The following is a 12,155-nucleotide window of genomic DNA, read 5'->3' as shown; positions in this document are numbered from 1 at the left end:
TAAAGATTTGGCCAAAAATATAACATCAATTATATTTTACTTAGCACATTCTGGTCATATACATAAACATTTTAATCATATCATACTTAGTGTCTTCCTTCTCAGATGGAAAAATTGCAGCCTTTAATATCTTTATTAAACAAACCTTATCATCTTCCCCTTATTCTCATTTTACATATTATTATCATCCAAGAGTAAACGCAAGCCAAAAAGTTAATTTTCGAATACTTTAAACATCTAGAGCTATTAAGGTATTTGTACATCTATAACTGAAGGAGTCTCTTCTTTATTTCAGAAACTATTAAAGAAGAAGAACAGAATAACACAACACTTAAAATGTTTCAGGCACTGTTACAAATGTTTTATAAATTTTAATGAACCTAATTCTCCTAACTACCTTGCCATTATTCCCATTTTATAGATGAAGAAACTGAGGCACAGAAAGAAAGTTTAAATTATTTGGTCAAAGTATACAGCTAGTAAGTAGTAGGCCCAGGATTCCAGCTTGGCTTTTAGTTTCTTCCCTATGCTGTTTGCCACTTTTCTATACTACATCTATATTATTTAAAGCAGTTATGAGTTTCCAATGTTGCAGGAAGTCAGGGACCCCGAATGGAGGGACCGACTGGAGCTGCAGCAGAGGAACATAAATTGTGAAGATTTCATTTTAATATGGACATTTATCAGTTCCCAAATAATACTTTTATAATTTCTTATGCCTGTCTTTACTTTAATCTGTTAATCCTGTTATCTTCATAAGCTGAGGATGTACGTCACCTCAGGACCACTGTGATAATTGTGTTAACTGTACAAATTGATTGTGAAACCCGTGTTTGAACAAAATGAAATCAGTGCACCTTGAAAAAGAACAGAATAACAGCGATTTTTTAGGGAACAAGAGAAGACAACCATGAGGTCTGACTGCCTGTGGGGTCGGGCAAAAAGAGCCATATTTTTATTCTTGCAGAGAGCCTATAAACAGACATGCAAATAGGGAAGATATCGCTAAATTCTTTTTGTAGCAAGGAATATTAATATTAATACCCTGGGAAAGGAATGCATTCCTGGGGGGAGGTCTATAAACGGCCACTCTGGGAATGTCTGTCTTATGTGGTTGAGATAAGGACTGGGATATGCCCTGGTCTCCTGCAGGACCCCCAGGCTTACTAGGGTGGGGAAAAATTCCGCCCTGGTAAATTTGTGGTCAGACTGGTTCTCTGCTCTCGGACCCTGTTTTCTCTTATTTAAGATGTTTATCAAGACAATACATGCACTGCTGAGCACAGACCTTTATCAGTAGTTCTGCTTTTGCCCTTTGCCTTGTGATCTTTGTTGGACCTTTATCAGTAGTTCTGTTTTTGCCTTTTGTGCTATTCCCTCAGAAGCATATGATCTTTGTTAGACCCTTATTAGCCTTTTGCCCTTTGACTCATGTGATCTTTGTACCTACTCCCTATTCTTACACTCCCTCCCCTTTTAAAACCCTTAATAAAAACTCGCTGGTCTGAGACTCAGGTCGGCATCATGGTCCTACTGATATGTGATGTCACCCTCGGCAGCCCAGCTGTAAAATTCCTCTCTTTATACCATCTCTCTTTGTTTCTGAGCCGGCCGACACTTACGGAAAATAGAAAGAACCTGGCCGACACTTATGGAAAATAGAAAGAACCTATGTTGAAATACTTGGGGGCGGGTAACCCCAATATTCCAGCACAATTGTGGTAGTGTCTTTTTTTCACTTATGCTTTTCCTTTTTTTTGAGACGGAGTCTCACTCTGTTGCCCAGGCTGTAGTGCAGTGGCACAATCTTGGCTCACTGCAACCTCTGCATCCGGGTTTAAGTGATTCTTCTACCTTAGCCTCCTGAGAGCTGGAATTATAGGCACCTGCCATCATGCCCGGCTAATTGTTTGTATTTTTAGTAGAGACGTGGTTTTACCATGTTGGCCAGGATGGTCTCGAACTCCTGACCTCATGATCCGCTCGCCTCAGCCTCCCGAAGTGCTGGGATGGATTACAGGTGTGAGCCACTGTGCCCACCTTCACTTATGCTTTTTTTTAAATTTTAATTAACCAGGCATGGTGGCAAGTGCCTTAGTTCCAGCTTCTTGGAAGGCTGAGGTGGGAGGATCACCTAAGCCAAGGTGGTCAAGGCTGCGATAAGCCATAATCAGCTACTGAACTCCAGCCTGGGTGACAGAGTAAAACCCTGTCTCAAAACAAAACAAAACAACCCCCTGCACCCCGCTTTTTTTTTTCTGTTTAAAAAAAAATCCCTTTTTTTTAAAGTTCGATTTATGTCATGTTAGAGAAGACTGGAGAAGTTTTAAAATGATGGATTCCTGACATAATTTATTCCCATTCCTTTTTACTCGCCTGAATTCCTTGAAGCAAAATACAGGGAAGGAAAAAATAAACTTGGAGACAGCTCAGAGAGATTGAGAACAGCCATAAGAAAAAGTTGCCAGGCTGCTGTCCAGCCCCGAAGTCACAAACTAGGGAAGTCTTTGGCTTTTGTCATTCTGCCAGCTACGTGGGCTGCTTTATTTATAAGAACATAAACTACTCTTTAAATACATTTCACTTATTTTAAGAAATTTACATTCTGATTTTAGGAAATGAGAATTCAGTTTAATTCTAAAATTTGGTATGTAAAAAAATGTTACTTTACAAATTTTACTGACTCCTTTTTTTATATATTTTTTAGGAGCTAGACAGAATTGTGGCATATGAACTGAAAACGGGTGGAGTTTTACTACATCCCATATTTGGTGGAGGAAAAGAGAAGGATAAGTATGTTTATTGTTCAGAGATGATATTATAAATCTTGACTATATGTAAAAATTATTTCATTTAAGAGCTAAATAGTATTTCATTGTACCTCAGAATTTAACCTTTTTCTTATTGCTGTCCTTTGCTAAAGCTTACAAACTCATAAAGCTCTTAAGGTTGGAAGTAATAAGTAAAATATAAAAATAATTTTAAAAATGTCAGATTGATTAAAGTATTTTAAGTTTTAATATGCCACATTTAAAAAAAAAAAAATTATTGTTTTTTTAAGTGAGATCTCACATTGTTACCCAGGCTGATCTCAAACTCTTGGGCTCAAGCAATCCTCCTGCCTTAACCAATATACTACATTTTGAAGGAGATGTGTGATACCACTTGCCATAGTTTGTTTATGCTACTATAACAAAGTACCACAGACTGGGTAATAATATAAACAATAGAAATTTACTTCTTGTTCTGAAGACTGGGAAGTTCCAGATTGAGGCACTGGGAGGATTGGTGTCTGGTGAGGGCTACTCTCTGCACCTAGTTGGCACCTCATTGCTGCATCCTCTGGGGAAGAATGTTGTGTCCTCACAAGGTGGAAGGGATGGCAGGGCAAGAGAACACTCCCTTCAGCCTGGAGCCTTTTTATGAGGGCGCTAATCCCATTTATGAGGGTAGATCCCTGATGACTTAATCACCTCCCAAAGGCCACCCCTCTTAAAACTGTTACATTGGGGTTTAAGTTTCAATATGAATTTTGGAGGGGGCACCATCATTCAAACAAACCACAGCACCACTCGTACACTGTGAGAGTATAGTTCAATACAGTGTTTCTGATGGGGAATTTAGTGTGGTACTAATCAGAATTGTACAATGGGTAATTTTTAGATGCAGCAATTCTTCTAGGTATGTGATCATGTAGAAATTCTTGTGGCCCAGCACGGAAGCTTATGCCTGTAACCCCAGCACTTTGGGAGGCTGGGCAGGTGGACCACCAGAGTTCAGGAGTTTGACACCAGCCTGGCCAACATGGCAAAACCCCATCTCTACCAAAAAATACAAAAATTAGCCAGGCATTGTGGCGGGTGCCTGGTCCCAGCTACTCCGGAGGCTGAGGCAAGAGAATCGCTTGAACCCAGGAGGCAGAGGTTGCAGTGAGCCTACATTGTGCCACTGCACTTCGACCTGGGGACAAGAGTGAGACTCTATCCGCTCCCCCCAAAAAAAGAAATTCTTCTTCTAGGCATTTATCATACAGAAATATTTGCACATGTGTAAAAAGATATTCACCATAGCATTATTTTGTCTAGTGATAATTTGTAAACAACTTAAATGTTCATGTATGTCATAAATATTTTCTAGACTATCTTTCTCTAAAAGTATGATCCTTTTCATTATCTCAGAAATTTTTATTTTTACATAGTCATTGTGGTCTTTATATCTTCCAGATTTTATATTTTTTCTTAGGAAAGTTTTTCCCATTCCAAAATTATAAAGAGAAATTTTTTCCTTCATTTCTTTTCGTACTTTTATAATGGTGTTTTTTTTATATATATAATCAATCGTTAATATACATTTGTGCATGCTTCAGTGTTGGGATATTTATTGGAATTGCATTGACTGTATTGACGAATTTGGGGAGAATGCAAGTATTTACAGTATTGTATCTTCCCATCTAGGAGCTTGCTATTTGTTTCTTTTTATTCAGATTTTCCTTTATGTCCTTAAGTAAAACTTCATAATTTTCTTCCAGTTAAGTTTATTTTTAGATGTTTCTTAGTACTAAGGAAATTTTTTATATATTCCCATGAGGTTTTTTTGGATATTTTCTTGATGTGGTCATGAAATTTATTGTTTATTAATAGTCAAATTTGCTATATTAGGTAAATGTGTTTATTTTTTTTTAGTCCAGCTTCCCATCTACACTTTTCTATAAAGCATCCACATACACTGTCCTGGGAATACTACACTATGTTTCAGTGTAAAGCCCACCTTGTGATGAGATTGATTGAAAATAGGATCAGTATGGAATTTATGCTACAGGTAAGTATTAAAGTTAAGAACTTAACAATGGTAAATAAATGTCTGTATGTGTGCAACTTGAATATGTTTCTGTAGAATAGGAGTCAGGACATCTGGATTTATAGTTTTGTTTGCCCACTAAGTAACCTGTGCTTTATATTTGCATTTCCTCAGATGTAGAATGGATATCAATACCAGAACAACTTAGCACATGCTTTTTATGAAGATAGAATGTCGTGGTCGGGCATGGCATCTCATGCCTATAATCCCAGCACTTTGGGAGGCTGAGGTGGGATGATTGCTTGAGGCCAGGTGTTCGAGACTAGCCTGGGCAATGTAATAAGGCCCCATCTAAAAAAAATTTGTATTACAAAGTCAGGCATAGTGGCACGATTCTGTAGTCCCACCTTCTTGGGAGGTGGAGGCAGGAGGATTGCTTGAGTCCAGAAGGTTGAAGCTGCAGTGAGCTATGACTGTGCCACTTCACACCAGCCTGGGCGACAGAGCGAGACTCTGTCTCAAGAGAAAAAAAAAATTAGAATTGTGGGGATGAAAGTAAAACATGCCTATGCATATGAATTTGTGTTCTGCATTATATTAAGGATGAAATGCCACTTTGAACTGTTTTCAATAGAAAAATGTAAACCAATATAAAAGATGTTTATTTTTGCTATTGCTAAATTTTGCCATATATTTTAAGCAAGTTTCAGTGTAAATAGTTGTGATTTAGTAGTTGAGAGTGGAAACCAAATGTTCAGCCATTGTTTTTTCATTGATAACATTCTTAGAGGCAGGTAAAAAATAATTTTTTAAAAGCATTTTTTAATCTTTCTGTGTTTCACCTTACCTTTTTTTTGGTTTGTTTTGTTTGTTTTTTGAGATAGGGTCTTACTCTGTCGCCCAGGCTGGAGTGCAGTGGTGCAGTCATGGCTCACTGCAGCCTTGATCTCCCAGGCTCAAGGGATCCTCTCATCTTTCTCAGCCTCCTGAGTTGCTGGGACTATAAGCATGCACCATCACTCCTGGCTAATTTTTGTATTGTTTATAGAGATGGGGTTTCACCATGTTGCCCTCTGGTTTCAAACTCCTGGGCTCAAGCTACCCACCTACTTTGGTCTGTCAAAGTGCTGGGATTACAGGCATGAGCCACCGCACCCAGCCTTTAGAATGAAGAACAGAAACATTAAATGAGAGATGGTCCATAAAGAGCCACTCAGTCTTTAGAGTAGTATAAATCCTGATGAGTATCATTAACTTCTTAATTTCTAGCTTCTATGTAAACTCATAACACAATAAATTATTGGTATTATGTAGGCACCAGCCCCACAGGGTTGGTGGGTTTTTCTGCCCGTGTGCAGAGACAAGAGATCATAGAAATAAAGACACAAGACCAAGAGATAAAAGACAGCTGGGCCTGAGGGGCCACTACCACCACCAAGACGCGGAGACCAGTAGTGGCCCCGAATGCCTGGCTGTGCTGTTATTTGTTGGATACAAAGCAAAAGGGGGCAGGGTAAAGAGTGTGAATCATCTCCAATGATTGATAAGGTCGCGTGAGTCACATGTCCACCAGACAGGGGTCCCTTCCCTGTTAGGTAGCCAAGGCAGAGAGAGAGAGGACAGCTTACGTCATTATTTCTTCTATGCTCTTTTCAGAAAAGTCAGAGACTTTAATACTTTCACTAATTTTGCCACTGCTATCTAGAGGGCAGAGCCAGTTGGGCAGAGCCAGGTGTACGGAGGTGGAACATGAAAGTGAAACAGGAGCATGACTGCTGAAGCGCAGCATCACAGCGAGACGGTTAGGCCTCTGGATAACTGCGGGCGGGCCTGACGGATGTCAAGGCCCTCCACAAGAGGTGGTGGAGCAGAGTCTTCTCTAAACTACCCCGGGGAAAGGGAGACTCCCTTTCCCAGTCTGCTATGTAGCGGGTGCGTTTCCTTGGCACTGACGCCACTGCTAGACCATGGTCCGCTTGGTAGCAGGTGTCTTCCCAGACACTGGTGTTACTGCTAGATCAAGGAGCTCTCTAGTGGCCCTGTCCGGGCGTGACAGAGGGCTCACATTCTTGTCTTCTGGTCTCTTCTCACTGTGCCCCTTCAGCTCCTATCTCTGTATGACCTGGTTTTTCCTAGGTTATAATTGTAGAGCAAGGGTTGTTAATAATATTGGAATAAAGAGTAATTGCTACAAACTACTGATTAATGATATTCCTATGTAATCGTATCTATGATCTATATCTAGTATAACTATTCTTATTTTATCTATTTTCTTTATTATACTGGAACAGCTCGTGCCCTTGGTCTCTTGCCTTGGCACCTGGGTGACTTGCCGCCCACAGTATTATATATTATTCTTACTGTAATTCTTAATGAACAGTATTATGCAGTATATCATTAACATTCAATAATGTTTATATGAAGAATGGTTTTGTATTCTGGCTGCTTCTATCTTTGCATATTTCTGTGGCTGGTAGTCTTTAGAATAATCTATGTAATAAATAGTGAAATTATTGTCTTCTATAATTGACTATAATAAAGTTATAGTGCAAAGTGAGTATTCTATATAATTGAAAAGAATCTGTTATATGAACTTACTAAATGATTTTATCCTTACAGGTTTTCAATAAACTGCTAAGTCTGGCAAGTACTGCTTCATCTCAGAAGTTTCAGTCACATATGTGGAGTCAGATGTTGGTTTCCACATCTGGGTTTTTGAAATCCATTTCAAATGTCTCTGGCAAAGATATTCAGCCATTAATAAAGCAGTGGGTGTATCCTTTTCAATAGCAGTTCAACAAAGTGGGGAAGGGAATAAGGTATATGTGCAAGGGGAAGATGGAAAAAGAGAGGTTTGAGGGGGACTAAAGGAGGTATGAACTGTTTATATTTTCTAAACAGTGGTAGAAATAATGATGAACTGTGAATTGTTTCATCTGAGATTCCTACTAGACATCAAGGTCCACACACATATGTTTGTATTTGTAAAGTTTGGCATATTTTAAAGTACTTTCTGGTGAGTAAAAAATATGTGAGTAAAAAAACTGGTTTGATGGTAGGATAGGTAAGTAATCTACCAGAGAGGCCTGTAGGATTACTTGTGAGATGCAGTAGTTTGGGGACTTGTGGATGTAGTTAGGGGTTGGCACAATTTGGTATCTTGGAATTTTGCAATTTTTGCATTTTTCGCTTTATTATATTAATAACCTTGTATAGTGGTTCTGCTTCTTTCAAAACACAAATTTGTCAGTGTTTCAGAAATTTTATTTAAATCTGGGAAAGCGTTTTTCACAAGTACTTTGAATACTTTGTGACCTGATTTACAGTAGAGTATGCTTTCAAACTTTGAACTGGTGGGAATGCACTTGAAAATTAATAATACCAAGATGGATAATTTATTTTGTTTAGTACATATTCATTTTCGTATGTAAAATTTCCTTTACAATTCTTCAGAGATCAGAGTGGAGTGGTAAAATTTTATGGAAGTTTTGCCTTTAATAGAAAACGAAATGTCTTGGAATTGGAAATAAAGCAGGACTATACATCTCCTGGAACTCAGAAATATGTGGTAAGTGTTTTTCCAAAATGGCCTTTGTACTGCTATCTCCTCAGTTTCAATAGAAGAGGGACTTAGGGATGGGTTACTACTTAGAAATTAATGAGATTTTGTTTGCAGAGGATAAATTGTGAAAACATTGGCTTTGTCAAAGAAGGGAAGAGGAGATACAGAGATAGCAGGGGACTCAGAATCTTCCACTTGCCCTCTTTGGCACCAGTTGCCTATCTAGGTCTCCAGATACTCATTTTGTGTAATATCATTTTATATCTTGATTTATATTTATCTATACACATAAGCATACATATTGGTATTTTTTAAATCATATCTCTGAACAGTGTGTTGTTTTTTTAAAAAGGGACCACTTAAAGTGACAGTGCAGGAGTTAGATGGATCCTTCAATCACACACTGCAAATTGAAGAAAACAGCCTTAAACATGATATACCCTGCCATTCCAAAAGTAGAAGGTAGGCATTACATAAAACTGTAAATTGAAAGGTAAACTACAAATCTCACAGACTAAAATGCCAAAATAAAAATTCTGTTGTATACCTAATTTTAAAAAATTATACTTTAAGTTGTGGGATACATGTACAGAACGTGCAGGTTTGTTTCATAGGTATACACGTGCCATGGTGGTTTGCTGCACCCATCAACCCATCATCTGCATTAGGTATATCTCCTAATGCTATTCCTCCCCTAGACCCCGACCTCCCAACAGGCCCCAGTGTGTGATGTTCCGCTGCCTGTGTCCATGTGTTCTCATTGTTCAACTCCCACTTATGAGTGAGAACATGTGGTGTTTGGTTTTCTGTTCCTGTGTTAGTTTGCTGAGAATGATGGTTTCCAGCTTCATCCATGTCCCTGCAAAGGACATGAACTCATTCTTTTTTATGGCTGCATAGTATTCTATGGTGTATATGTGCCACGTTTTCTTTATCCAGTTTATCATTGATGGGCATTTGGGTTGGTTCCCAGTCTTTGCTATTGTGAATAGTGCTGCGATAAACGTGTGTCCATGTGTCTTTATAGGAGAATGATTTATAATCCTTTGGGTAATACCCAGTAATGGGATTTCTGGGTCAAATGGTATTTCTGGTTCTAGATCCTTGAGGAATTGCCACACTGTCTTCCACAATAGTTGAACTAATTTACACTTCCACCAACAGTGTAAAAGCATTCCTATTTCTCCACATCCTCTCTAGCATCTGCTGTTTCCTGACTTTTTAATGATGGCCATTCTAACTGGCGTGAGATGGTATCTTATTGTGGTTTTGATTTGCGTTTCTCTAATGACCAGTGATGATGAGCTTTTTTTCATGTTTGTTGCCGTATAAATGTCTTCTTTTGAGAAGTGTCTGTTCATATCCTTAACCCACTTTTGATGGGGTTGGTTTTTTTCTTGTTTGTTTAAGTTCCTTGTAGATTCTGGATATTAGCCCTTTGTCAGATGGATAGATTGCAAAAATTTTCTCCCATTCTGTAGGTTGCCTGTTCCCTCTAATGGTAGCTTCTTTACCTGTGCAGACGCTCTTTAGTTTCATTAGATCCCATTTGTCAATTTTGACTTTTGTTGCCAATACTTTTGGTGTTTTAGTCATAAAGCCTTTGCCCATGCCTATGTCCTGAATGGTATTACCTAGGTTTTCTTCTGGGGTTTTTGTGGTTTTAGGTATACCTAATTTTTTTTAGACAGAGTCTTGCTCTGCCACCCAGGCTGGAGTGCAGTGGCGTGATCTCAGCTCATGGCAATCTCTGCCTCCTGGTTCAAGCAATTCTGCTGCATCAGCCTCCTGAGTAACAGGGATTACAGGCACCTGCCACCACCCCCTGCTACTTTTTGTATTTTTAGTAGTGATGGGGTTTCGTCATGTTAACCAAGCTGGTCTCGAACTCCTGACCTCAGATGATCCGCCCACCTCGGCCTCCCAAAGTGCTGGGATTACGGGCATGAGCCACCATGCCCAGCCTATGTATACCTACTTTTTTAGGTAGAGAACATGCTATCAGATATCTTTTTTTCCTCATTTTACTTCCAGTTAGTATTACCAAACATTCTTTGTTTGCTTGCCTTCTTGATGACATTTTTATCTCTAGAATTAAATAACAATTTTTTAACATTTAGTTTTAAGAATCCTCATTTTGTTGGAAGGTAGAGGCTGAGGGGCGAGAATGGAAGTTCGAGTTTTTGGTACTAGAAAAAAATTCAAGACAAATAGGTTCATTCTTACTAGTCTTGTTGGATAAATATTAGAAAAAATGGTGATTGAAGGGAAAGAGCTCAATATGTCATGAAAAGCCTCTGCATCTTGCTGTGTCTTTTTTTGTTTTTTCTCTATATTATCATGCCCCTTCAGAATCTTCTCGATGTATTTCAAAGGCAAATTCCCACTTTTCTTTAATATATTTTTCATTTACCACTTATTTGGCACAACAATTAATATGTACTCTGAATAGTGAGAGATGAGAACATATCTGTGCTTTGCTGGAGAAATACGAACTTTCAGGAACAGAAGTGTTATACTCATGACTGTGTTTAGTTCACTCAGATAGATGAGAGTGTCTGTTGACTTTGAAGTCCTTTAAAGAACTTGATTCTGAAATCTTCTTACAGTCATTCTTACTTTGAGAAAATTCTTTCTTAAATCAGAGTGAGTTACTTATTTCTTTTTGTCCTATCCACCTTGGAAATTGGTAACATTTGATTGCTATTCTCAGGTTTTTTTCTCTGTAATAACAGAATGTCATTTGAGTATTCTCTGGTATGAGGAACACAGGAAAACTTTTCTCCATTTCTGTTTTTATTTGCCCTTCCCCAGTTAACATAAAAACAGTTGCTTTTGTTTTTGCTTATCTTGAATCTTGTGCATATTAATTGGTTCTACATATGATCAGTACTCTTACGATACTTTATTAGTTAATTCATGTAGGACAGAACTTTGCATATATGCAGCAGACAACTCAGAATTATTCGTTTCCCATTTCAAGCCTGATCCTTTTTCTATTTAAGAGTTTTCTTTACTGATATATCCCCTTTTCTATACAAAATTGCAGCTACCAGTTCTTGGAATATATGTTTTAGGTTGACATTTTATTATATATTTATGCTTCTTGTTAACATTTGATCAGGAAAATAATTTGATATTTACTTGATTCCCACCAGCTTTTAAATAAACAGACTTTGTTCTATTTAAATTTTATTACATTTGATAGCCATTTTTCCTAAGGATAGCTTTCAATGTTGTGTGAAATCCTTTATTTGAACTTTAGCTGCTGTTAATCTCCATTCAGAATTAGAAATCTCACAGTTTTCTAACCTACTTTTTCTTAAATGTAGGAATAAAAAGAAAAAAATCCCACTGATGAATGGGGAGGAAGTTGACATGGATCTTTCTGCAATGGAGTAAGTTAGTTAACTTAAATATAAGGTTATAATTTTTCTGCATTCTCATTTGTCTACTTCATTATGCATATGTAAAAGCATGTAACTGTCTTCCAGATGAGTGCTTTAAAATTTTTTTTAATAGAAACCCTATGTTAAAACAGTTTATGTAAAATCATAACTAATCAAAGAGATAAAAGTAAGTCTGCAGAGCCTAGGTGAAATTAAGAGGAAATGCATTATGGTTAAGGGGTGGGCACAACTTTGACTAGGCAGCTTTCTTGTTCTCTCTTGGTGGCCTCTAGAGCAGTGCTCAAACTATAACGTGCATGCGAATCAGTTGGGGACCTTCCCAAAATGCAGTTTCTGATCCAGTACTACACTAGTGAGGCCTGATAGTTTGCATTACTCGTGAGCTC

General features: G+C 38.0%; 1 protein-coding gene across 2 annotated transcripts in view; it reads left to right on the top strand.

Moving 5' to 3' along the window:
- Positions 1-12,155, top strand: part of TAF2 (TATA-box binding protein associated factor 2) — a 103,982-nt gene that overhangs the window by 35,888 nt on the left and 55,939 nt on the right. For both annotated transcript variants that reach the window (XM_073018331.1, XM_073018330.1), the window contains exons 10-15: positions 2,708-2,793; positions 4,683-4,818; positions 7,417-7,571; positions 8,251-8,365; positions 8,712-8,821; positions 11,692-11,757. In XM_073018331.1, the coding sequence (XP_072874432.1) occupies positions 2,708-2,793; positions 4,683-4,818; positions 7,417-7,571; positions 8,251-8,365; positions 8,712-8,821; positions 11,692-11,757 (668 nt within the window). The remainder of the gene's footprint in view (positions 1-2,707; positions 2,794-4,682; positions 4,819-7,416; positions 7,572-8,250; positions 8,366-8,711; positions 8,822-11,691; positions 11,758-12,155) is intronic.

This window comes from Chlorocebus sabaeus, chromosome 8 (assembly GCF_047675955.1).
Source record: "Chlorocebus sabaeus isolate Y175 chromosome 8, mChlSab1.0.hap1, whole genome shotgun sequence".
Classification (NCBI taxonomy): Eukaryota; Metazoa; Chordata; class Mammalia; order Primates; family Cercopithecidae; genus Chlorocebus; species Chlorocebus sabaeus.
The sequence above is the reverse complement of the archived record's forward strand: the minus strand, read 5'-3'. Positions and strand labels throughout refer to the sequence as shown.